Raw genomic sequence first — 27813 nt, 5'->3', positions numbered from 1 at the left:
ACTTTACCTATCCTAAAGGAAGTGTTGTATTTGTGGCCATGTTTGTATGCCTTTGAACTGTAATCTGTCTTCTGCCCACAGAGGTTTTGTTAGGGTGAAACAGGAAGTGTACCTGATTGAACCCCTGACCAATCACAGTGATGGAGACCATGTAATCTATAAGCAGGAACATCTAAGACGGAAGAGAAACTCTCATGGTGAATCACACACCACCATTTATGACCATGAACCACCAGTGGCTGCACCATTGAAGTTTAGCAGTAGGGTAATAACAGTTTCTAGCAATGTTGTAGGACATTTTCTATATATGAGTTAAAGTCTTCGTATATTAGCAGACATTTTCTCTTGGTAGAACACATCTCTAAATGATTGACTTATCTTCTTAGACACTTAAACATTTTGACACTCCAAGATTTGTGGAAATGTTTCTGGTGGTGGATAACTCTGAGGTAAGAATTTGAGTGTTCTCAAATATATTTATTAGTTGTTGATTGATTTGGGATTTTCAATGGCTGATGCCAATATGATATCTAGAGATCAAGATGGCCGATGGCTGATAATTTGCTGATACAGTATATACATTATACAATTTAATGACAGCAAATGAGAAATACAAAAAATGTTGCAATGAAATGAACACTTGATTTTGACCCTTTCCTTGATAGTCAGGCCAGTTCTACTGGTCATAATACTTAAAGGAATAGTTCACCCAAAAATTAAAATTCTGTAGACATTTACTTACTCTCATGATGTTCCCTTTATGACTTTATTTCTTTCATGGAACACAAAAGGAGATGTTAGGTAGAATATTAATTTCCAGTCACCATTCACTTTCATTGAAAGGAAAGAAGATGCAGTGAAAATGAAGGTGGTTGAGACTGTCAGAACTTAATATTTTTCTAAATATCTCATTTTGAAGAAAGTTATACTGGTTTGGATCAACATGAGGGACATGAGAGTAAATTATGACATAATTTTTGGGTTTCCCTTTCAAAGGCTAAAAGTTAAACTTGCTATTTCATATTTCACTTTTATAGTACAAAAAGTACAGGTCTAACATGGACGTTATCAGAAGCAGAATGCTGGAAGCTACAAATCATGTTGACAAGGTATATTCATACATTTTATTTTAATGGAATCAAACCTATGAACATTATGATTTCTTATATAATATTTTAAATGTATTTTTTTAAGGTCAGAAGGGAATATTTTAGGGATAATAATGTGCTACTAATTATTGCACAAAAAGAAGAAGAAATAAATAAATAAAAACTTGAAGAGGAATTATTTTATAATGTTAGAAGAAAGATACACATGGAAATCAGTTGCTTTGGTCAAAGGTCAATTATTTAGTGTAGCAGTCATAATACATAATTATTTGACTGCAGAATGACACGACTGACCAATCACAATCAAGTATTCCAGAGAGCTGTGTAATATAACTTATTAAACACTTGTCTTTATTAACTCCTTCAGGTGTATCGGCCCCTGAATATCCATGTTATGCTGGTGGGTTTAGAGGTGTGGACGGATCAGGATCACATTGTGGTGAGTGTGAATTCAGAGGACACGCTCACCCGCTTCCTTGACTGGAGAAAGAATATTTTGCTTAAACGAGTGAAGCATGACAACGCTCAGTTTGTGACGTGAGTAGGACCCAGTTACACACTCAGACCTACACTATGTTGCAGAGGTCAGTTCCTTCAGGATTTTGCGATCTTGCGATTAATGCAAATTAAACCAGTGATTGCATTATTTGTGATAGCTTGCAATTTTGTCTTTGTTCTTAAGCTCTTGTAGGAACTTTAACTGCCCTCAGTTTATTTATGTCAATGAATGGACAAACTGTTTTTGTGAAAACAAATTTGTATTTAGGTTCTCTTTAAAGTCTTAACCCTACAATTTGCATGCTTACATCATAATTAATTATTATTAGGGATGCACCGATGTATCGGTGGCGATAATTTTCAGCCAATTAATAACCAAATTAAAACCATCGGCAAATCGGTTTGCACGAAAATATGAAAGCGCCAATATGAAAAACCGATGTTCACATCGAAGAATGAACGAAGAACAGAATTCAAATGCGCAATCCAGAAATAATGATAGCCACAGAATGTAGAAGTGTTGGTACTCCAAAGAACATGTAATAATTAATTTGTATTCTTTCTCGTTTTCACATAAATGAGGAAAAACCATTATTACGTGACACTTGTGAAAGCAGCACTTACCTATACATGATGAGGTAAAACCATCCAAACGCTTTGAAAACAGCAAACTTTGACTTCTGAGACATAGATATGGTATCCATTAAGGCTGCACAATTGATTGATTGAGTTAAGTCTGAAATCGCAATAAGGTCTTGCACGATTACAATAGCTTGAAAGGCTGCATTTAAAAATAGACTGCAATCAGCTCTTCAGTTAGCGCTTCAGTCAGCATTGTGTGAGCAAGCAGCGCCCTCTAGCGGTCTAGACAGCATTTTCCATGATCCATTACACCACTATAGAAGGGCATTTAGTTCCATTGATAACTTTTTATTTTTAATTGATGTGGTTGACTTTTCAGTGGAATTGCCAAACATAACATTTTTGCATAAATTAATTTGTGATTTTCAATTATATACAGCACAAACATGTAAAATGTGAGTTCGGTTGCTTTGAACTGCAAAAACAAAAGTGCAAAAATGTTTTAGAAGTATAAAACAACCTTTTGTTTTATATCAAGCATCATGCTATGATATTTAGTTATTTTTCAATATATCTTTTTATCTTCTATTTATCTTTCATTGTGGCTCTCTTTAAAATGTCATGTGTTCAACAGATCCAATCCATGTTCAATGGAAATTACTTATTGTTAGAACAAAAGCTTTTGCACCTCTTTAAAACACAAGCAAAACAGTGATCAGATGACAAAATAAGGTAAGTGGTGAAATATCGGCATCGGCCAATAGTGATTTGTTAAAATCGGTATCGGTATCGGCCAAAATTTTTCATATCGGTGCATCCCTAGTTATTATGCACTAATAAACAGTATTTAGTCCATGATTAACTACATAATGATTATTGTTGAGTTTTCACTGGTAAACAACACAAAGAAATGGAACAAAAAACATTGCCAATTTTGAGAAATGTTGCAGCAAAGTTTGGGCCGTAATAATCAGAACGATTCATCGAGATCCTGGTGGAACTTAATGAACTTTATTATACTTCTTATTATACTGTATTATACTTCTTATTAACTTTAGTTAATTTTTAATGTTCCGTATACTTTTTTTCTTTTTTATTTTTTGCTTTTAGTGGAATTAAATTCTTGGGTGAAACAGTCGGGCTGGCAAACAAATTTGCAATGTGTAGTGAAAATTCAGCGGGTATTAACCAGGTATTCATGATCTGAGTTATAGTTTTTTGGTAGTGCATTACTGTACATCAGATATTTTAACAATAAAGATTGTTTCTTTAAAGATGTATTATAATTAAAGAAATGGTTGTGTCCTGTTATTGTTCAGGATCATAATCAGAACGCAGTGGGTCTGGCTTCCACCATTGCTCATGAGATGGGTCATAATATGGGCATGTCTCATGATGAAGGTCACTGCACCTGTGGCTCATCCATGCTCAACTCCACCTGCATCATGACAGACTCTGTGGGGTAAATATGCTTACACTATTTCAGTACACACTTAAGCCCACTAGTTCTTGTACTGTATATCACTAGCAGGGGTGCATTAAAGTACCTCTGGGCCCATGGGCTCGCCGTTTCACGGGGCTCCCCTGCCACTTGTTAAACGGTCGTTGCCAGTCTGTTGTCCTATGAACATGCGCTACACGGATGGATTTTGTGCTTGCGCACCATTTCCATGTTTACAACTGCGTCTCCTGCTGAAAGCGTTTTGATGAGCTCCTCCTGAGAACGTCGACGGGGGAGAATGGGGTGGCGGACACCGCGAGAGTGGCCCCCCCCCGGGAGTTGTGGTCCCCTGGGCTTTAGCCCGTGTAAGCCCGTGCGTTAATGCGCTCCTGCTCGCTAGTATGTCTTCCTACTGCTCTCTCTCTAACATTATTGGTGGACTGCTCAACTGGCCATAGCTTTTGAAATTCTGATTAAAGATGAGATGTACTGCCAGTAATATCATTCTAATTTGACAAGGAATCAGTAAAATTCAGCATTTTTCTGGGTAAAGTGTTTTTTATAAGATGCATTGCATCACATCATTAACAAGATGAACGATCTATTAATGCATGAATCAAATTCATTGAGAATGCAGACAATTTCGTACATGCATCTTTTTTTTTTAATCATAAACATGTATGGGGTTACAGACAAATCATATAAAACAGTGAAATTGCTCACAATAACTTAACTTCTCCACCATTTTGTCTGCACTCGATTCCAGCATCTCACAGGAGATGGATGACTTGAGTTCCACTGACTTTACTCTCATTGGTAGTCGCTACCTAATGTCGCACATCATTTGCATAAAGTTAAACTTTCCTCAACTTTATCGTGTTACTTGCCACACCCACATCTTTTTGACAGCAGTTGCTGTCACTCGTGTTGCCGGAAGTCACACTGCTCTCATTGAAAATTAATGAGATTGTGTCTTTTTGTCACTGTGTGTCACTGGCAGTGTGAACGGGGCTTTACACATACAACTAGAAGAATGGAGTTGCCTAGAATGTCACTGTATGGTGTATCATTAAGATTTTAACTTAAAGTACTGGAATATCCAAACTTGTTAATTAGAAGGGATGTCCATATACTTTTGTCCATTAAGTCTATATCTTGTGATTAGAGGTGCTGTAAGTGATTTTTTCATGGAAAGCTATCCAAAAAATATTACTACTCCCTGAAAGATATTGATGAAATAAGTGTCCTGAGATATGTCACTCTGTGACAGCAGTAGACTCGGTAAACAGCAAACAAAAATGTGCCTGTCAAATATTTTGCGTGTTATCATTGTGTTGTTGTTAAAGCGATTATTGAGGCTTAACGCCATTTTTAGATTTATAATATTTGTCAGTTGAGGGCGCTATTGTGCTGCTATTATATTTGACAGGCATGGGAACACATTGCTGCTCTACTGCTCAGTTTTGGTCTCAACATTATCTTTGGAGGTCAGAGTTTTGGAAAGAGGGGGTGTGGCTTATTTAATGCCTCAGTCTCGTGAAAATTCTAGAATGCTAAAATCGCTTACAGCACCTTTATACAGTTAATTTTTAAATTTAGATTGACATCTATCTAGCGGTCTCTCTCTCTGTTTAGTTATCGCCAAGCTACTGCCTAGCAACCACCCAAAACACCCAAACAACCACTTAGCAATGCCCTTGCAACTACCTAGTAATGCCATAGTAACTACTTAGCTCTTCCCTATCAAGCACTCAGAACCCCTTAACAACCATATAACAATGCCCTACCAACTGCTTAACAGTTCCCTAGCAACCACTCAGAACCACTTTGCAACAACCTAGCAATGCCCTAGCAACCATCAAGCAATGCCTTAGCACCTCCCTAGCAACCATTCAGAACCCCTTAGCTTCCACCTAGCAATGCCAAAACAACCATTAAGCAATGCCCTAGAATCCACCTAGCAATGCCCCAGCAATGCCCTAGCAACCACTCAGCACCCCTTAGTAACCACCTAGTAATGCCCTGACAACTACCTGGCAATGCCCTAGCAACCACCAAACAATGCCCTAGCAACTATTTAGCACTTCCCTAGCAACCATTCAGAGCCCCTTAGCAACCACCTAGCAATGCCCTAACAACTAATAAGCAATGTCCTTGCAACCACATAGCAATGCCTCAGCAATGTCCTAGCAACCACTCAGCACCCCTTAGCAACCACCTAGTAATGCCCTAGCAACCACCAAGCAATGCCCTAACAACTACTTAGCACTTCTCTAGCAACCATTTAGAGCCCCTTAGCAACCACCTAGTAATACCCTAGCAACCACTTAGCAATACCCTAGCAACCACTCAGCACCCTTTCGCAACCACCTAATAATGCCCTGACAACTACCAAGAAATGCCAGAGCAACCACCAAGCAATGCCCTAGCAACTACTTAGCAATTCCCTAGTAAGCACTCAGAACCTGTTAGCAAGTACATTACAATGCCCTAGCAACCACTTAGCAATGCCCTAGCAACCACCTAGCAATACCCTAGCATCTACTTAGCAATTCCCTAGCATCCATTTAGAACCCCTTAGCAACTACCTAGAAATTCCTTAGCAGCCACAAAGAGCACCCAGGCAACTGCCAAGCAATGCCTCATTCAGCTTAGTAACGCAAGATAAAACCTTAAAATCTCTGTTTAAACTGCAAAAGTATTCAAACTACATAAAGCCTAAATACCTTTAAACTTCTTGACTTTTTAAAGCTCTTTAAATTACGAGACAAGGCTTTGCAAGCCAACATTTAATTTGTCTTGACAAACTGTACTTTCTAGGCATGATAAGTATATATTCATAGTTAGACAGGTCACAGGCCACAAAGTAATGTCTAACTGGACAGATACAGCCGGAGGTTTTTATTGATGAAAATTACATGGCACGCTGGAATACTCGAATCTGATTGGTCATTGGCGCCATCTAGTGGTCTAATGTCTCTGCGTAACCACTTATCTGGGTATTCTGAGTCGTCTTTCCTGCTTCTCTGATCACTGTGCGATCTCTACAAGTAAGCTGATAAAATAATTCTTAAAAAATCAAATCAATGTTTCATGTTCATTTACTAATTTATTTGGCAAGTAGTTTTGGAATAAGATATATAATGAGCAATCAGACGGTCATTATTTACACATGAAACACCTACAGATCTCAGGCGCCAACCGGAGGTGGATTTCAGCTGTTCAGCGATTTACTACGTCTCACATAACTACACAATTTCAATGCAAATTAATATTTAATGTCCATTTATTTATTTATTTGGTTAGTGGCCATGTAAAAAATGGGATAATGTACTGCAAAATTAACCCATTCAGGCTGTACATTATCCCTTATTTATACTGTAGTTGAAAACAATAAATACTGAAGTCGTTACCACAGACTGCTTTGCCTCATATCAGTTTTAAGTAGAGTGTGCGCTGTCATGAAATTAGCTCATGCTCTGACCCTGCCTGCGCAGCATTCTGTTCCCGGAGCAGTTCAGTAACTGTAGTCTGCAGCAGTTGAGTGTGTTTCTGGAAAACGCCAACCCCAAATGTCTGCTGAACACCCCGAGCTCACACAGACTGTACAGCGGGCCTGAATGTGGCAATGCTTTCCTGGACCCTGGAGAGGAGTGTGACTGTGGGACAGTGGAGGTACAGTAGCAAAACTACATATTTTCATAATCAGCTAGTCAGAGTGTTGTCTGAATAGCAAGTCAACTTGTCAGATTTTAAGGAAGCCCTGTATAATTAGGCTGGTTTTATGGTCATGCCCACCACAAACTGATTAGATGCGTTTTGGTGCATGTTAACATGTTCCTCCTTGCAAAAACAGCTTTTAAAAACACATTTTTTTAAATTTAGCCACATGCTAAAACATGCTAGCAACATGTTAGCATTGCCCAGCTACATGCTAAAACATGCTAGCAACATGCTAGGAATGCCTAGCTACATGCTAAATGTGCTAGCAATGCCTAGCTGCATGCCAGAAACACCGAGCTACATGCTAAAACACAACATCTTAAAATGCAACACTCACTGTGCAAGATGCTGAAAAAAAGTGAAGATGCTACACAACGGTATAGAGTAACATTTAAAAAACATTGCTGACTGTGCAGTCTTTTAGGGACGGTTCACACCACACACATGCTTGCACTAAAAAAGCTAGATGCAGCGGCGTGAATAGAGCAGAACGCAGGTGTCTTAGGATGTGTTTTAATAAGTTAAAGTTTTTTTTAACTTGACATGGCTTCTAAAAAAATGGCTCTCCTGCACAAGATGCAAAAAAAAAAAAAATTGGCTTGAAATGTATTGTTATCAGCTACAGTCTGTAAACTAAAATATTAAAGCTAAAACAAAAATTAGGAACAATCTAGAAAAAACTAGTTGACCTCAATACTTGACTAGTTGGTTGATGGACAGCTAGTCATCCATCCTGAGCCTTTCCTACTCTGAGCATGCTTTAAAAGGTATAGTTCACCCAAACATGAAAAATCTGTCGTCATACTCACCCTCATGTCATTCCAAATCTGTATGACTTCTTCTGTGGAAGACAAAAGAGATGTTAGCCTCAGTCATCATTAACTTTCATTATATCTTTTTTCCATACATTCTGCCTAACCTTTTGTGTTCCATGGAAAAAAGAAAGTCTTATGGGTTTAAATCGAAATGAGGCTTAGTAAATGATTCATTTTTGATGAACTAGCTTAGTGACCCTTCTTTTATGAGTCTCAACTGGTTTCCCATTGATGACTAATGTGATTTACCATCTTGTGCCTCTGTGTAAGGAATGTGAAAATCCATGCTGTAATGCTGCGACATGTCGGCTCACTGAAGGCTCGCAGTGTGCTCAAGGAAAATGCTGTGAGAATTGCCAGGTAATGTCTGTGAGTCACTCCGTTTATCTCATCTCACTTTAGAGCAGAGTTTCCCAACCTATTTTGACTTAAATACCCCCACAAAACCATCAGTATGGCTCAAGTACTCTTCATCGACACAAAACCAAAGATGTGTACCAATGGTGATTTTGATTTGATTCCGATTCATTTGGGTATATTTCAGTAATAATGTCTGTTTTGCTTACATATGAAAGAAATTCTTTCTCAGCTAATGCTGGTGATTTCAAAGGGAACCTTCAAACTTGGTACATTAGGAAATATTAATTTAAAAAAGAAAATTGTTTATCAATAGTTTTTCATCATTTTGATCACATCTACAAATTCCATGTATTCATTACATAAATATGATGTCTGGAAATTGCATGCACACACACACACACACAAACACACACATACTGTTTACTGTATAAAGTAAATGTTAATTGTTTACATGCACAATTTGTTCTATTTACAAGTATTTACACTGAAATACAGAACAAGTGCAAAAATAGTCAGTGGTGAAAAGCCAAATCAAACTTTTAATTTCAACATGCAGTGAAAGTATTTTGGTGCTTTGCACATTAAAAGTGCAGTTATGACAACTCTCGGAAAGATTTAGCATTGTTAATTTGGGTATGACTGTAACAGGTAAAGGTGGGCGTAAACATAAACTTTAATGATATAAATGAACTTAAAACAACATAAAACATAAATGGACACACACACACAATGCGGCCGCGTGCGTCTCTCTCTCTCTCCAACCAGCGCCTCCGGCCGCCCCTTATCTCGCTCTCCCACAGATCAGCTGATTCATCGCCGGCCGTGCTCCATCATGGCCCGGCCACGCCCTCCTCCTCGTCACAATGACGTATTCATAGGTTATTAGTCTTGGCAGACTAGATCTGCTACTGCTAGAAAATACCATTGTCAACACAACACATCATGGTCATGCTGCTGCTGCTGCTGCTTAACAATTAGACAAAACCCAAGACATGCTGCATTGTGCATGTATGGCATGCTGCTTCACAAAATACATAACAAACAATCCCCAGTTAGCAGATCTAGACAAGTGGAGCTGGGTCTCTAAAAAAAACTCTGCTGATGAAACTGGCTTATCTGCAAAACTGAGCAATTTAAATGAACAAAAAGAGAGAAGCAAGTTGACTGGCTACCTGATTACATGTCAAAGGACCAATCAGCTAACACCATGCGAGCCGATTGGCTTAACATGTCACATCGGCTTGTGCCACATAGAGCTGCATGGCTGAACTTTAATCATTTTGATCTTGGAATTTTAAGAATAGATATCAGTTAGTGATTAGTGATTAATCACAAAATCTATCTTTTTACTAAACACTAATCCCTGTTATTTATTTATTCATTTATACATTTGTTTTATAGGTTAAATAAAGCAAAATCCAATTCTTTTCGCTCACCCCGTGGAACCTGCTTACGTACCCCCTTGGGTACATATACCCTTGGTTGGGAATCACTGCTTTAGAGTATTGTGGGGAGAATGACTTATATATGGAACAAAATGATTGTTTTCTTATTAGAAAAGTGCTTTTAGCTTTGTTAAAAAAGGGGGAATTAAGAAACTACACATTACGCAATTTTGCACTCAAACTTTAATTTTTTATGCTAACAGTAATTCTAGATTATGTGTTTGTAGACTGTGGCTGACACTATTGTATGCTTATTCACAATATTTCTTTACTCTTTTGCCATGCCAGATCAAAACTGCTGGAAGTTTGTGTCGGGCATCTGTAAATGAGTGTGACCTTGCGGAGTACTGCACAGGTCTGTCAGAGCAGTGTCCAGACAATGATTTCAACATGAATGGAAAACCCTGCAGTTCAGGCCAGGGTTACTGCTACAACGGCCAATGCCCCACTCACCTTCAACACTGCCAAAGACTCTGGGGAACTGGTAAGCTTGAGTTTGCTCTGAGTCTTAAACTTTTCCAACTAACTGTACTTTTATTTGTCAGTTAGCAAATCATTTTGACTTGAAATTTGGACAGTCCCCCTTGCGCAATCTAGGGTTAAAGGCAGTGGTGTAGTAGTGACTGAATAGGTGGGCATACTGTGAATTTATCGAGGACACCCCCCCCAAACTTGATATTAAAAATCTCTTTAAATTAATAGGTTTGATTAATTGTTCTTTTAATTAACAGTGAAATGGGTAACACTTTATACTTTAATTAACAAACTAATACATACATTATCTTATACATAATAAATTGTTAAGCATTGTATAGGTAATGACTGATGTAGTAATGTTCACGTTAACATGTTATCTTATATTACGATATATAGTACATAAGGATGAATGCTTAGCTATTTGTTTGTTTTATTTGAGTTCAAAAGTGTTCTTTTCTGTGTATATAGTGAAATAACTTTCCTATTAAGAAATATAAATGAAGATGATTTGATATCACGAGGGAAAAAAGGCTCCACTGACAGCAATAAAAGACAGAAAAAGAATAACATTTGATAAAATTAGTGGACAACTTGTCATCTGCGAAGAAGAGCATAAAAAACTAATATGGGTGCAGTGACACTCAGTATTTTCCCAAAGTTTAGTAACATAAGTTTTTATTTAAATGCATTAATATTTTCACTTTTAGCAGCGAAGGAAATATACAGCGCAAATTATGGTGACTCCAGCACTGCTGGAGCATCAGCATTTCATTATAGATGCTAGAAATGTCCCGCCCCTTATTGAAACGGAAAATATGATTTGTTAGAAAATATCCAGTTGCATCTAAAACGAACATTCTGATTGGTTGCTCAGCTGAGTCGGACTCTAACTGCCCATGCCTTAAGTTGAGTTTAGCGCTCCCGTGTGCCGCTGCTCCGAGCACGTTTAGAGAGAATCTGTGTACTCTTATTAAAATAAAATAATAATCACAGTTCACTCAAAGGTGCTGCGGCATCACCTCAGTATAATTAAAGGTTATGTGTAAAAATCATCCTCGCTGTTCTGGCAGCCATACATATCATCACTTATTTTAGATGGGCATACGCAAAATCCATAGAAAGATAGGTGGCCCTGTGTATGCCCTAGACTACACTACTGGCTAAAGGGACAGTTCATCCTCATGTTCCAAAACTGTATGCATCTTTCTTTCATGGAACACAGAAGGAGATGTTAGGAAGAATGCAAGGGTTTTTCGAATGTACGCAATTTTTACCACTTTATGAGCAACACTTTTTAGAAAATTGTGCTTTTCATGGAAATCTCCAATTCATTGCAATGATACGTTCTATAAAACTTGTCTGATTGAGCAAAACTGCTTTTCGCAAGCAGAGTTAATGTTGGATAGCTTGATATTTCAGCACGATGACACGGGAAATCAACATGCTGCTTTTAAGTCCAGTCAAGTCATTTTTATTTGTATAGCGCTTTTCACAACACACATTGTTTCAAAGCAGCTTTACAGAAAATCATGCTCTAACAGAAAATGAAACTGTAATATCTATAAAGTCTTAGAGTCATCATAAATATGATTGAAAAGCCGAATGCGAATGTGGCAAGGAACACAAAACTCCATAAGATGGTGGTTAATGGAGAAAATAACCTTTGGAGAAACCATGCTCACTCAACAGCATTACTAAAATTCCAATATTAGTTATTTGTGTGCATTGCAGGTCATGGATTAAATTTAGTAAACTTAGTAAGTGTTAAATGCTGGTGTTTAAACAAAGATTTTGTACGAACTGTAAAGCCGAATGCGAATGTGGCAAGGAACACAAAACTCCATAAGATGGTGGTTAATGGAGAAAATAACCTTTGGAGAAACCATGCTCACTCAACAGCATTACTAAAATTCCAGTATTAGTTATTTGTGTGCATTGCAGGTCATGGATTAAATTTAGTAAACTTAGTAAGTGTTAAATGCTGGTGTTTAAACAAAGATTTTGTACGAACTGTAAGATTAATGACTAATGTTTATGAAGTTCATCCAGGAATAACTGCAGTTCACATAGATGCATTCTCCTTTGTTAATTGGCTGATGTAGGCTTTTGTTGGCAGTTAATTGATATGTTTTCCATTTTAAGAGTGTAGTCCATCATTAGACCAAGGTGATGCAGGCAGAGATCAGTGAGGTGCATCTCAGTTCAACGGCAGGTCATTTCGGTGAGGTCCATCCTAGGTCCAAGGTTCAGGCAATGGCATATGAAGTGTCTCATGTATTACGGTTAGAGTTGGCATCAGTTCATCCTATGTAGTCCATCGTAGTAGACTGAAGTGGTCTCTGGCTGGCACTGGCTGCAGATAGTCGTCGGCGACACTCAGCGACACGTAGCAGTGGAGTCTGACACCAAGCGGGAATGGAGCTGGATCTGGCCGGCTTTGGTAACCACGGGATATGAATCCCGAGGTTGAAACAGGGAAACAAATAGAAAAATATTAGTGTAGATGCCATTCAATTTATTGCAGAGTTATAGATTATGAGAAGTGTTTCTGGTTCCGGCAGACCTAACTAAAGCAGCCTAATTATGAGTTGATGGAAAAATTAGGTGTATGCCTGGCTGAATAGGTGAATCTTTAGTCTAGACTTAAACTGAGTGAGTGTGTCTGAATCCCGAACAGTGTTTGGAAGACTATTCCATAGTTTAGGAGCCAAATAGGAAAAGGATCTACCTCCTTTTGTGGATTTTGATATTCTAGGTACGATTAACAGGGCAGAATTTTGCGATCGTAATGAACGTGATGGAATATAGCGTGGTAGAAGGTCACTTAAGCACTGCAGAGCTAGACCATTCAAAGCTTTGTACATAGTTAACATAATTTTAAAATTAATATGAAATTTAACAGGTAGCCAATGTAACAACGATAAAATAGGGCTAATATGATCATATTTTTTGGTTCTAGTCAGCACTCTGGCTGCTGCATTTTGAATTAAAGTTTATTTACTGAAGTAGCAGGACATCCTCCCAGTAATGCATTACAATAATCTAGTCTTGAGGTCATGAATGCATGAATTCGTTTTTAAGCATTAGCAACAGGGAGCATGTGTCGTTATTTAGCAATATTTCTGAGGTGGAAGAATGCTGTTCTAAAAACATTGGAAATTTGATTAGCAAAGGACAGATTGGTATCAAATATAACACCTAAGTTCTTCGCTGTAGAACACGATGTAGCAGTACATCCATCGAGAGTCAAATGATATTTTAGTGGCTTATTTTTAGAGGTTTTTGGTCCAATAATTAGTACCTCAGTTTTGTCAGAATTGAGTAGAAGGACATTTCTGGCCATCCAATTTTTGATTTCATTGAAATTGGAGAATTGTGAAATTTCATCGGGTTTCGAAAAAATATAAAGTTGGGTATCGTCGGCATAACAGTCGGAAACTTATTCCAAGATTCCTGATAATATCTCCCAGGGGAAGCATATAAGGAGTAGAGCGGAGTCCCTAAAACTGATCCCTGTGGCACTCCATATTAATTTGTTTGATTTGACAATTCCTAATTTACACAGACAAAATGGTAGAGGCCTGCTAAATAGGACCTTAACCATGCTAATGCAAGTCCTCAAATGCCAACATAATTCTCAAGCCTATCCAAGAGAATGTCGTGATCTATGGTGTCGAAGGCAACACTAAGATCTAAAAGCACTAGAAGAGAAATGCAGCCGTGTTCAGATAATAAGTAATTTGTAACTGATAAGTGCAGTTTCTGTACTGTGATGGGACCTAAATCCTGACTGAAATTGTTTACATATACCATTTCTCTGTAGAAATAAACATATTTGGGAGAACACTACCTTTTCTAGTATTTTTGACATAAATGAGAGATTTGATAACACGGTTACAGACCCAGGTACGGAAACGACTACGGACAATGAGAGCACAGCACACGAGACATCAACGACAGCAGCAAAACGCAAGCACCAGGTGTGTATTTGTGGTTGGGAGAAAATATCATCAGCAAAGGGCTTGAGGATCCACCAAGGGAGGAAAAGGTGCTTGAGAGAGCAGAGACAAGGGCCTCGCATTGACCAGTACTTCTTACGAGGCAACAGGTCAAATCAGTCGAGTGAAGCACAGTGACGGGACACAAACCAAAGTTCGCAGAGCATCAGCACCCCTGTCGCTGGAGAGAGAGATATAAGCACAGAAATGTCGGTGGAGGAGCCCACGCAACCACAAAGACCTCCAAGAGAGAAAAAGATAGAAGACCACAAACCTGCCGTGAAGTGGCCCAAAGCTGTTGACAAAAAAGAATGGGAAAAAATCAACAATGGTCTAACTCAAATCTTGGAGCAACAAGCAGGCACAGTGGCGGAAAAGCTTGAAAGGATGGGTGGAATAATTTACAACTATGAAGAAGAGTGCTTTGGAGTGACTAAAGGGAGAAGTTGAAAGAAACTACCAGCACCAGCCAAGTCCAGGAGGCAGCAAGAGATCGAGAGGCTAGTCAGAGAGAGGAGACAGATGAAAAAACATTGGAAAAGAGCCTCTGATGCTGAGAGAGAAGGTCTCATGCCACTCCAAGTGGACATTAAGAGCCGGCTGGCGACTTCGCGAAGGGCAGAGAACTTGAGGAAACTTCGCAAGAAGAAAGAACATGCAAGAACACGTTTCTATAAAGACCCTTTCAAGTTCGTCAAAGACCTCTTCTCAAAGGAAAAAAGCGGAACTTTGAAAACATCAAGGCAGGAACTGGAGAAACTCCTGGAAAATGTCCACCATGACACAAAAAGGCATAAGCAGATAGTCATCCCACCGGACATCCCGCCAATTCAACCACCTGATTTCAACCTGGAAACTTGCCCTGCTAAATGGAAAGAGGTAGAAAACAGAGAGCAAGAGCAGCATCGGCTCCGGGGCCTAACGGAGAACCATATAAGCTCTACAGAACGCACCGGATGTCCTACGCTTTCTCATGAGGGTAGTATGGCAGAAGCAAAGAATAGCCAAGGCTTGGCAAAGGGCTGGTGGATTGCTAATACCAAAAGAAAAGGGTGCATCAGACATCAGCCAATTCCGGCCAATCTGCCTTCTCAATGTTGAGGGGAAAAATTTTTTCAGCATAGTATCACAGAGGTTGTCTGCCTACCTGGAAAAAAACAAGTACATTGATACATCTGTACAGAAAGCAGGAATTCCAGGATTCTCTGGCTGCATGGAGCATACAAGCATGATCTGGCACCAGATCCAATCAGCCAAGAAGGACAAGAGAGACCTACATGTGTTTTTCCTCGACTTGGCCAATGCATTTGGCTCAGTTCCCCATGATTTTCTCTGGGAATCTTTCAACTTATTCCGTGTACCAGAACGTATTACAACACTGGTCAAGACCTATTTCCAAGTCCTACAATTGTGCTTCACAACAGCTGACTTTGCCACAACATGGCAGCGCTTGGAAGTAGGCATCATGGTAGGCTGCACAGTCTCACCCCTGGTTTTCACAATGGCCATGGAAGTCATTATCAGGGCCTCAAAATGGGTGGTGGGTGGGGAACGAACCAGGGCCGGGCTCCGTCTTCCACCTATCAGAGCATACATGGATGACATGACAACTCTGACCACTACTGCAGCATGCACCAAGCGGCTACTTGGAAAGCTACAGGAGAACATCAAGTGGGCCCGAATGAAAATCAAACCAAGCAAATCTCGAAGCATCTCCATAGTCAAGGGAGTGCTTAGAGAAGGTTCTGCATCAGGGATGACCCAATACCAATAGTGTTTGAGTAGCCTGTCAAAAGCCTAGGCAGATGGTACAACTCAAGCCTCAAGGATAAAGAGCAGGTGCAACAACTAAGGCAAGAGATTGTTAATGGCCTGGACAACATCAACAAGACTCTTCTGCCTGGGAAACTGAAGCTCTTGTGCCTAGAGTTTGGACTCCTCCCCCGGATAATGTGGCCACTCACCGTGTATGAAGTCCCATTAACAACCGTGGAGAAGATGGAGCGAACCATCACTTCATACACAAAAAACTGGCTCGGTGTCCCACAGTGTCTAACAAACATCTGCCTCCACAGCAAAGGGGTCCTGGAACTACCTCTCACTAGTCTAACTGAGGAATACAAGTGTTCTAAAGTAAGACTACAGTTGACACTGAAGGACTCCAGAGACAAGACCATCAGTACTGCTGCACTGCCCCTAGTAACTGGGCGGAAGTGGACACCATCCGATGCATTGCAGCAAGCTACATCAGCCCTGAAGCTAAAAGACATTGTGGGGTAGGTCCAGCAGGGAAGAGGAGGTTTTGGCCTGAAAGCAAGTGAACCAACCTGGCAAAAGGCTACAACATCAGACCGGAGAACACTGGTGGTCGAGGAGGTGCGTAAACAGGAGGAGGTTGTGAGAAGAGTGAAGGCTGTCTCTCTTGCAAAGCAGGGACAATGGATGCGGTGGGAAGGTGTGGAGAGGAGAAAGATCAGCTGGAGGGAGCTATGGGAAATAGAAGCAAACAAGATTAGCTTTATCATCAGAGAAATGTATGACATGCTTCCATCACCAACGATTCGTGGACTGATCATCCTGCAGCAGGCCACCCTTGTGGAGGGTGTATAGTGTTGAAAGGCCGAAACACCCAATGATGAAAGGGCACACTACTGATGATGTGTCCCGTACCTAATTGACCCGAAATGGTACCCTGGCCAAGATTTACCTCCCACACAACTCGGAGAATCCTCACCAGTTGATCGTCTACAACTCCCAACAACAAGGCAAATCTCGGAAAAGTGCTCATCACCTATTGGCTCAAGGGACAGTTTTTAACATCGTGGTTATTTTCTATGAGTTTGCTAAAAATGCGCTGCCCTGGGAGATTTTAGTGCTTGTCTGTAGCTACGGACACTATCCTTCCATGCACTGCGAAATACCTCTAATTTTGTATTCTTCCACTTGTGCTCCATTTTCTGAGCTGCATGAGTGTGATCATTGTACCATGGTGTGGGGCTTTTTTCTTTAATTTTCTTTATTCGGGGGGTGGGGGGGGGGGGGGGGGGTGGAATTCACTGTCAAGAGTACTAGAGAAGACAGTATTTTTTTATTTTTTTATTTTCTCGACTTTTTCTCCCCAATTTGGAATGCCCAATTCCCAGTGCACTCTGTCCTCATGGTGGCGTAGTGACCCGCCTCAATCTGGGTGGTGGAGGACGAATCTCAGTTGCCTCCACCTCTGAGACCATCAACCTGTGCATTTTATCACGTGGTTTGTTGAGCGCGTTACCGCGGAGACATAGCGTGTGTGGAGGTTTCACGTCATCCATCGCAGCATCCACGCACAACTCACCACGCGCCCCACTGAGAGCGAACCACATTATAGCGACCACGAGGAGGTTATAGTGTTGTAGATGTGACGTGTGATATCTCAATGCAGCTTACAAACTGATGGTTAAGCCATTCTGTTTGCTTCCTGACCTGGGCCCCAGCTAGTCAGATACTATCACTATTAAGACTATGAGCTAAATTACTAGAGAGGAGAGCGGCACCTTCCCTGGAGGGATGGAGTCCATCTCTTTTTAGCAGGTCAGGTCTACCCCAAAAACTCTTCCAATTGTCTATAATTCCTATGCTATTCTCCGGACACCACTCAGACATCCAGCCATTCAGTAACACTAATGTACTATAAACCTCATCACCATGACGAGCAGGGAGGGGGCCAGAGCATATTATAGAGTCTGACATCGTTTTTGCAAGTTCACACACCTTTTTAACATTATCTGTAGTGATCTCCGACTGGCGAAGCTGGACATCATTAGTGCCGACATGAATAACAATTGTAGAAAATCTTCGTTTAGCATTTGCCAGCACTTGTAAATTTGATCTGATGTCAGATGCCTGAGTCCCCCGAAATGCAATTAACAATAGTGGCTGGAGCCTCTATTTCCACGTTCCTTACAATAGAATCACCTATTACAAGGGCTCTTTCAACATGATTCTCAGTGGGTGCATCACTGAGTGGGGAGAATCGATTGGAAATCCTAACTGGAATGGGAGAGTTGTGTCACCTTGCTGAACAAGTATGCTGCCAAGACGTCACCCAAACGCCCTGCAGCGGGGGCTCTACAGCCACAAAGTCTGTGTGTCGCTCGCTAGACTACCCACATCCAAAACAGTATCTACTGTCCTCTCTTTCTCACTGACTTCCACTAGTGTTCGGATGCATGTCTATAACTCATTAACCTTCTCCGTCAACCTAATTCCTTACATTTATCACATGTAAATACCCCACTGCTGATGGAAGAAGCTATAGTAAACATGTTGCATGTAATGCAGGAAGCGATAACGTGCGAATACCATGACTTACCGCAATTGTTATTGATGTTCTCTTGCTGGTGGTTCTTGGGCAGCAGAGGTTTTGAGATTGATGTGAATCCCTCACGCAATTGTTTGCTGTTGTTGTGGTGGTTGTTGAACTTTCAAAAGTTCATGGACCCTGACATTGACCCCATTCTGCCATATTATTGATAAGCACCATACCCCTACAGACATTTTTACCTCAATTCAGATGTGATATACTTGGTATCGGAATCGGGTCAGAAACCACGTTCATGTTCTTGTACTCATGCTTGTAAAAATGCTCCAATACCAAAAACGATACCATCTGATGTACGAATGTCATTCCGTAAACATTTAGCTTACATATTAAAATCACGCTACGTCCTAGTGTGATTTTCAAACTTCAGATGTGAGGGCTTGTGAATGAGTGGATGCTGTGTTGTGCACATATTGTCCATTCAAGGAAGTTCGTACGTACAAGGTCAGAAATCATAAAATACAATGTGATGTGAGTTCGAATTATTTTACACAGAAAAAACGGACCCGTTTTGCAATTTCATATTTCTTTCTCTCCACTTACTAGTGAAGGCAGGAAGCATTTTTAGCACCAATGCATCAAAATTAAGAGCAAAGCCATGCATTAGGGGGCCTTTTTTAAGAGCACTAGCGTTAAGCACAGCTCTATGACATGAGTCATAAGCGCAGTCAATGCGCACAGCCATGAAGTTTTGGTATTTTTGTGCAAGCAGGCGCTAAGTCTGCGCAAGTGGGTTTGGCACAATGCTAATGGACTGGGTCAAATGCTGTTTAATTCTGAGGTTCTTGTCCATTTATTGTTCTTCTGCATCCTATTATATAGTCCAATCCCTGTCAAAGCACCAGCAATATAAACAAAAACAGCATGGAAAATGTGGTTCAGGATTTGGATGTAGGCTCCATTAAATTATAGAGAATGTAAGCATTATTAATCATATTAATCAAGTGACACACAAATCATGGCTAGTATTAACAGTGATTGTTAATTGCCTTCCAGGTTAGGCTGTTGATCAAGGGCTAATTGTTTTTTTGCACGCATGCATGCATGCACTTCACTTCTACCGGTCGATTTTGATTTTGAAAAATGATATTCATTTGATGAAACATGTCAAAATTAAACAAAAAATATTCCTAAATTCGAATTCTACTTCAAACAAAATGAAAATATAATCAAAATAACAAAGTGGTCAAAAAAGTCAGACAAATAAAAACATTTTAGCCTCTCCAACTTCTTTCACCAGCCCCTTTTGCACTGACTTAAAAATCATTATGACAACAGGTGGAAAAATACCATTACAAATTAGATAATAAAAAATAATAACTGCAATTGTATTTAAAAATTAATTGTAGTTGTATTTTGGATTGTTAGGGTTAGACTGTGAGGTTCTGTATAAAAGCACTTCATTTCATAAAAATCCCACCCATGCCCACTGGCATGAAAATTGCACTAATATTAGCACTCTCATGAAAATTGGATAAGACGTAACACACAGTCTTTGAGCTAGCACTGTGCTTTGCGGGCTAATGAAAATAGTGCCCCATGTGTTTAATTAATGCTTTATCATTCTAGTGTGGCCACATTTAATGATGACAACATATTTATTTAGTTAAATCGCAGCCTTTTGCAGTTTAATAATCACATTAGGTCACGTAGTGACCTGCTTCTCAAGAAGTGAGAAGCTACACAGAAACGGAAAGGGCTTTACTCAAATAAAAGCTTCAACCAAAATAAAAGCACAATTTAAATGAAAAACAATTTATCACAGAAATACTGTAAATCACTACTGTATAGTTGCGTATATTATGTATTATTCAGTGTAATACTATTACTACTACTACTAATAATAATAAATCAATAGTAATTGTATTATATTTGAGCAATATCTCACATCAGTGATGCTCTTTTATGCGACACTTTATTTGACAAAAATAACTCCAGTATTGTATTTTGGATTGTTAGGGTTAGACTGTGAGGTTCTGTATAAAAGCACTTTTACAATAATACAATATTATGTTGAAAATGAAAGGTTATGTTTTCATTTGGTTAAAGTTTTAAGTAATTATTTTATTTAGACACCATTTTGATTAAAAAGTTTATTTAAACTTTTGATATGGAATTCAGAAAAGCACAATTAAAAATAGTTATTGGTATGGCGAGTACCAAAAAAAAAAAAAAAACATACACAGACTCTCTCTGAAAATAAATAGTATAGGGACATCCCTAGTGATCACCTTCCCTCTAGCGCTAATGAAAGCCGGTTTTGTGAGAAACCTCTGAGACAGGGGTTCTAGAAAAACAGGAAGTAATCACATTCACATAAACAATGGTGAGCATGATTCTGAGGTTGCATTTTTGCTCTATAATTAAATATTTTCTCCACTGACAGTTAGGTTTAGGGTTGGGTTCAGGTTAGGGGGAGAGTTAATAAAATATGCACTCCTGTTGACTCTATATCATCTACAACAAAAAATACAACTCACTTTTGGCACCACTTTGTAGACATTTCACCCAGAAACAGTATGTTCATACTTTTAACAACACTTTTAGATGTGGACACTGGGGGCAGTGGTTTCAATTTCAATATCCACAGGCCGATTTCAGGGGAAGAACTTTCGACCTACTGTTGCCAAATTCACAGTGCGATCAGTCTGGATATTTTAGTATCCTGCCAGTCGATAATGGCTCATATTAACACAATATGTTTCAATTGTTTCTTTCTCTGATTATTTCATTAGGTGCCAAAGTGGCTTCTAAAATATGTTTTAATCAAAACACAATCGGAAGAAATGATTCTCACTGTGGAAAGAACAACAAAGATGGCTACAGAGCCTGTACAAAAGAGTACGTTCAAATTTTTACATCTAATTTCTGAAAATAGCTCACAAATGAACTTCTTCCAACATCAGTGTTTGTCATACACCAATGTGATCTCATTAGTATTCATAGGTATTCATATTTAAAGTGTGGTTCTCACGTGTACATTTTCGGATGTTTGGATAGACACTGAAACATGCAATATCAATGTATTGCCAGCATCTAAAACACGACCACTTTTATGATTGGACAACTTCAGAGACATATGATGGTTACACAAATACTTTGAGGTTCATAGATTATTGAATTTGTAAATTTGTAAAGTTGTACATACAAGGGTTTACGTTTTAGATGCTGTACATACATTAAAACGTACATTTATTGTACATTTCAAAATGTATGTGTACATGTTCTTCACGAATATCTATGAATACAAATAAGATCACCCTGGATACATTTGGTATAGCTATGCTGACATATCTTGCCTTTTTTTCCTCATCCAGAAACATGTTTTGTGGAAAGATATTTTGCTTTGGAGGAAATAACTACCCCATTACAGGTCAGAAAGCTGTCATAATAACAGGCATGGGACAAATATGCAACATAGCCGGAGACCAGTCAGAGGATGACATCCTCAGCATGGTGCCCACTGGCACAAAATGTGGACACAATAAGGTAAGCATGTGAGAATGCTGTTTAGACTGTCACTGCTGGTATTTCTGACTCACAGGAACAAATATGAAAAGTTTTGGGTATATTTCAACAGGTTTGCTTTGATTATATGTGCCAAGACCTGAAAGTTTATGGCAGTAATGAAGACTGCTCATTAAAATGCAATGGTAGAGGGGTGAGAACAAATCTCCATTTCATTTCAACCAACGATAAAATGGCAGATTTAGATTTCATAACATGAAAAAGCCATGGTTGGAATTTTATTATTCATCATTTTTGCAGATTTGTAATCAGAAAAAACAATGCCACTGTTATGCTGGTTGGGCCCCTCCATACTGTGATGTCAAATATTCAGAATTGCCTTCCGGTAAGCAAACACAAGATTGCTCAGTTTATTTTTTTGTTTTTTTTTTCTTATGTGATAAATGTGCTAAACCTATAGTAACCTATTATTTTGACAAATTCTTCTCTTATTTCCAATGTTTTAGGAGGAGCAGCTAAGACTATTGGCATCTTAGCAGCACTTGCAATTGTTCTGCTTGCTGTAATAATTGGAGTAGTGGTTTATTGTAAAAAGAGAAAAGTCATCAGGCACCAGACGTGAGTTGTTGGATTTGCCCAATTTGTCATGCAACACTGAGTGCAGAATTGGTGGATGTTAAAAATGGGAACTGGAAAAGTCATGGAGATGACAAGGGACAATTCACCCAAAAAGGGAAATTCTGTAATTTTGTCACCTCTGTGACGTTCTAAACCTGTATGTTGTTATTTTTTTCAACATGGTCTCATAGGAACATGTCACTATGCCTACATTTTTGCTAAATGATTTTTACCTGCCTCGTTGTACTAACTGTGACAGTCTCCTGGTGAAATGAACACTAGAAGTGCTACAACAATGTCTTCTATTCCCTTTCACACAAATCACAAGTAAAAAGGCAGATTATGAGTTCGTAGCACTAACCTTTCGCCCTGTTTCTCACACAACTTTAACAATTTTAAACACTTTTACTATAGCGCATGACTTGTAAGGCGATTAACATTTGCATTACATAAACAACATTTATAAGCCTGTGTAGCACGATCAAATTGCACGCAGTAGCTCAACTGATAGAGTGCACTTGCAATGCAAAGAACCGGGGTATGAGTCCTGAAGAGCATGCGAGTTGACACGTGAGCTGAAAGAGTCACGCTGTTAAAAAATTGCCAGATTTAACAGTAATTTCTTACAATAAAATACTGCTTTGAGCATTTTTACTGTAAAATCAATGTAGGCTAGGTTATTTTCTGTCACAACACAACAAATTACTGTAAAAAAATCATACTACATTGTATCGTAGTGTCGTACTACATTGTGGGACAATAGTGTTTTGTTTGAAGTCACCATATGGTGTTCAGTGTTTCCTTTGGATGCAAACTTTGACTTTTTGAAGTTAATATATTTTCTTCTAGCTGATGCAATAGTGTTTTATGAACATTATACTTTGCACTGTGCTGCAGGGAGAAAATTAGTTTGATCAAGATGTATAGTCGACACTAGATGGTGCATTTGTAAGGAAAAATGCATAGTTGTAATTAAACGATGAGGTAGTGTTGCTTGCAATGCCATGCTGTGATATGATTGATCTGTTATCGCACAAACTTTTAGTAGAGTAGGCACACAGATATGAACAGGTATCAACACTCAGCATACAGAACTCAACAATGGTAACAATTAACAATCATTTCAGGTTAAAAAAGATTGATAATTGTGATTCTACAATACAGCACTACTACATTTCAGTAATTTTATGGCACTGTTCAATGCAAAGTCACAGTATAAAGTTATATTTTAATTTAAATTGTAGAAATACTATTGTAAAATATACTGTGAAAGTCATGCAACTAGTAGCCAGGAATTTACTGTAAACTCACAAAAAAATTTATTCAGTGCATAGAAGCACCAGAAAATGACATTGTTGTTTCAGCAATTGTGTTTTTCATTTAAAATCTGCTTTCATCTGCTTTTTATGACACAAACGGTTAGGTTTAAGGTTTTGGGTTGGGAGGTAGGTTTTGTTGATTTTGAGCTCGATAGGGCATTAACCTTAAAGGAATATTCGGGATTCAATACTAGTTAAGCTCAATCGACAGCATTTGCAGCATAATGTTGATTACCACAAAAATGGGAAAATGAGGCACTTGGAAGTGAATGTGGCCAGTCCGTAAACATTTTAATTGACTGTTTTAAAAGTAAAGCTAAAAGACATAGACAGTATATGTGTTAACATGTTTTTATTGTGAAGAAGAAAAACAAATCACATTGTGGCAGGGCGGAGGGCGGGGCCGGGTCGTGATTCTACACACCCAGCTCCTAATCAGGCTGATTAGCCCTAGAGGGATAAAGGCCGACTGGAGATGGCAGTGCGAGAGAGAGAGAGTTACGGACAGCTGTCCGACACCTGTGGGTGTTTGTCTTTTCGGCACCAGTGTAACACATTCATGGAAAGGAGGAGACGAGAACTGGCTTGATAATATAAATAATAGTTTAATTATAAACTGAACCAAAAAGACAAACACCCACAGGTGTCGGACAGCTCTGAGACATTGTCTCTCTGAGACATTGCCGTCTCCGGTCGGCCTTATCCCTCTCGGGCTTAATCAGCCTTATTAGGGCCGGGTGTGAGGAATCACGACCCGGCCCCGCCCTCCGCCCTGCTATATTCCTCCCTCGTTCTCTCAGGCCGGGGAGCCCCCGGCATGACGTACATCCCCCTCCTCTTTCCCTGGGCCTGCAGGTCATCCCCGCCTACCTGGATGAGGGAGGGGACAAGGGGAGGGAAACAGTAACAAAAAAACACGGTACATACACATCGTAACGGTGCCGGTACCAACTTAAGATAATATAAATAATATTTAAAAAGAGAGGGAAAGGCCAATGCTGAGTGGCAGCGGGAGAGAGAGAGGAGGAGAGAGAGAGACGAGAAAAAAAAAAAAATTTTACTTATCGGTTCCCTGATACGCCGTAGCTTGGTCCTCGGCCACTCCTCCACCCTCTCGTGGACAACAGCCGCGCCTCCCCGGGCGGATCGGAGGCAGTCCTCCTGCTCCTGATGGACGGAATGCCCCACCGCGTTTTTGGTGGACAAAAGGGGTCTCCCTTGCCCCTGGCAGCGGTTTTCCCACTCCAGGCGGTCAGCCTGGAGCCCCTTCCCGGTCACGGTCGGTGGTCACAGACCCCGCCGCATTTCAGCGGCTGGTAGGGGTCTCCTCCGCCCCTGGCAGCAGCCCTGACCGCCCCAGGCGGTTGGTTAGGAGCCCCTCCTCCCCTCACGATCAGCGGCCGTTCCTCCGCTCTCAGGCGGCCGGGCTCCTCTATCCCCTGGTGGATGGCCGCGGCTGCTCCGTTGGGGTGGATAGTAGAGGACTGTACTACGGCGCATCCCTCCTCTTTCCCGGGTTTCGGCACCAGTGTAACACATCAGTGGAAAGGAGGAGGCAAGAATCGGCTTGATAATATAAATAATAGTTTAATTATAAACTGAACCAAAAAGACAAACACACACAGGTGTCGGACAGCTGTCCATAACTCTGTGTCTCTGACACATTGCCGTCTCCGGTCGGCCTTATCCCTCTCGGGCTTAATCAGCCTTATTAGGGGCCGGGCCCTGCCCTCCACCCTGCTACACACGTGCTTGACTCCAGCCAGGTCTCCTAAGCAACCAAATTGGCCCGGTTGCTAGGGAGGGTAGAGTCACATGGGGTAACCTCTTTGTGGTCTCTATAATGTGGTTCTCGCTCCTGGTGGGGCGCCTGGTTAGTTGTGCGTGGATACCGCAGAGAATAGCGTGAAGCCTCCACACGCACTATGTCTCTGTGGTAACGCGCTCAACAAGCCACGTGATAAGATGCGCGGATTGACGGTCTCAGACTCGGAGGCAACTGAGATTCGTCCTCCGCCACCCTGATTGAGGCGAATCACTACGCCACCACAAGGACTTAGAGTGCATTGGGAATTGGGCATTCCAAATAAGAAAATAAAAAAATCACATGCTAACCTTTTCTGTGTACAGTTACATCCAATTTTACAACTTTGTTGCCATGACAACATAATGCCAGAAACCCTAAAACGGCCATAAAAATTACAATTTAAACAGCTTTTCAGCTCAAATAATACACAAGTGTTAACAGAAGAATTAATGTAAGTGCTTTTATAAAATGATAAGATTCCATTGTAAGTGCCTCACTTTAACCTCTATTTTTTCATTTTATTTATTTAAAAAAGAAAAGGTGGGATGACTAGAAATAGGCAATTTTTTGTGGTAATCAACATTATGCCACAAATGCTGCTTGAGCTTAACTTGAATTTTGGCACCACACAGTGGGCATTTAACTGCGGAACTGCCGTAATATCATTTTGCAATGTGTCGCCACAGTCACATAATTTTTATGAAATCAGGCTCTTATTTTTTAGTGGCACACACACACTAGTACACACATGAGAACCAATGGACTTTTTGACGTCAGTGACATTGCCACACCATTTTTTAACATCATTTGACAAAGTCTAAAAAGCCATGGTAATGTCATGGACATTTAATATAACATTTTCTAGTTATTTTCAGCTCTAAAATATTTCAAGGTGAAGTGTGTAATTTCTGCACCACTAGTGCAACCAACTGGATTGCAATAATAAACCTTGCACAGCTTTAAACAGCTTTCCGAATAAACTTCCATCTGCTGTTGATCGAATAAACCGATAGTCCCACCCCCAACTCACACCACTGGTTAAGCTAACATTGTGGTGTTGGACTGGACAGGTCACTCAAAACAAACAGAGGAATTTTTATAGCACCACAGAGCCACAGTGTTTAAAGTTTTTGAGAAAATGGTTTACTTATAGTTTTCTCTGCATATTTAGCTGTGATAGGAGAAAAAAAAATCACACAGAAAAAGTTACACACTTCAGCTTTAATTGGCTAGGAATTACTTTTTGTGAGTGCAGTCTCTATAAAATAAAATAAAATATTAATAAATTACAAGAAAGTCATGGAAATTCATTAGTCAAATTCTGTGGGAACCATGTCTTTGAAAAGGAGTGTTTTTACAATGTAATATAAATAATTACTACTCTGACCATTTCACATGTATCTGCTTGTTTACAGGAAAACTTCATCTTCAGGACAGACCCTTCTTTATGAAAAAAGCACTGCTAAGAGGGACCGCCCTCAGATCAGCTTGCCCATATTCATGGAGACCACCGTAACTCAACCCTGCCTCCCTCTGACCACTAGAGTGGCTCCAACCCATCCTGATCCCCCAGTATGAAGAACATTCATAATAATGTTGCCTATTTAATACAATGATAGTGTTTGGAATAAAATATGAATTTTGAACATTTAGGATTAGAGTTTAGGCTTAAATTGTTGTAGTTTCACCCATAATAACTTTTCAGTACATACATTAAACAGGCAAGTCTTTTTGTCTCTCTGCTGAAAACATAAATATTTTTATATATATATATATATATTTTTTTTTTTTTG

General features: G+C 39.7%; 1 protein-coding gene across 4 annotated transcripts in view; it reads left to right on the top strand.

Moving 5' to 3' along the window:
• The window catches only part of LOC127426737 (zinc metalloproteinase-disintegrin-like batroxstatin-1), a 35003-nt gene that overhangs the window by 6344 nt on the left and 846 nt on the right, over window positions 1-27813 (top strand). For 3 of the 4 annotated variants that reach the window (XM_051673727.1, XM_051673725.1, XM_051673728.1), the window contains 15 exons: window positions 82-265; window positions 387-449; window positions 1038-1109; window positions 1477-1646; window positions 3300-3381; window positions 3509-3651; window positions 7128-7305; window positions 8439-8537; window positions 10262-10457; window positions 21544-21649; window positions 22126-22297; window positions 22389-22469; window positions 22577-22661; window positions 22783-22894; window positions 27436-27592. In XM_051673727.1, the coding sequence (XP_051529687.1) occupies window positions 82-265; window positions 387-449; window positions 1038-1109; window positions 1477-1646; window positions 3300-3381; window positions 3509-3651; window positions 7128-7305; window positions 8439-8537; window positions 10262-10457; window positions 21544-21649; window positions 22126-22297; window positions 22389-22469; window positions 22577-22661; window positions 22783-22894; window positions 27436-27592 (1900 nt within the window). The remainder of the gene's footprint in view (window positions 1-81; window positions 266-386; window positions 450-1037; window positions 1110-1476; window positions 1647-3299; window positions 3382-3508; window positions 3652-7127; window positions 7306-8438; window positions 8538-10261; window positions 10458-21543; window positions 21650-22125; window positions 22298-22388; window positions 22470-22576; window positions 22662-22782; window positions 22895-27435; window positions 27593-27813) is intronic. The other variant, XM_051673726.1, reaches the window with a different exon arrangement.

This window comes from Myxocyprinus asiaticus, chromosome 36 (genome assembly GCF_019703515.2).
Source record: "Myxocyprinus asiaticus isolate MX2 ecotype Aquarium Trade chromosome 36, UBuf_Myxa_2, whole genome shotgun sequence".
NCBI classification, from domain to species: domain Eukaryota; kingdom Metazoa; phylum Chordata; class Actinopteri; order Cypriniformes; family Catostomidae; genus Myxocyprinus; species Myxocyprinus asiaticus.
The sequence above is the reverse complement of the archived record's forward strand: the minus strand, read 5'-3'. Positions and strand labels throughout refer to the sequence as shown.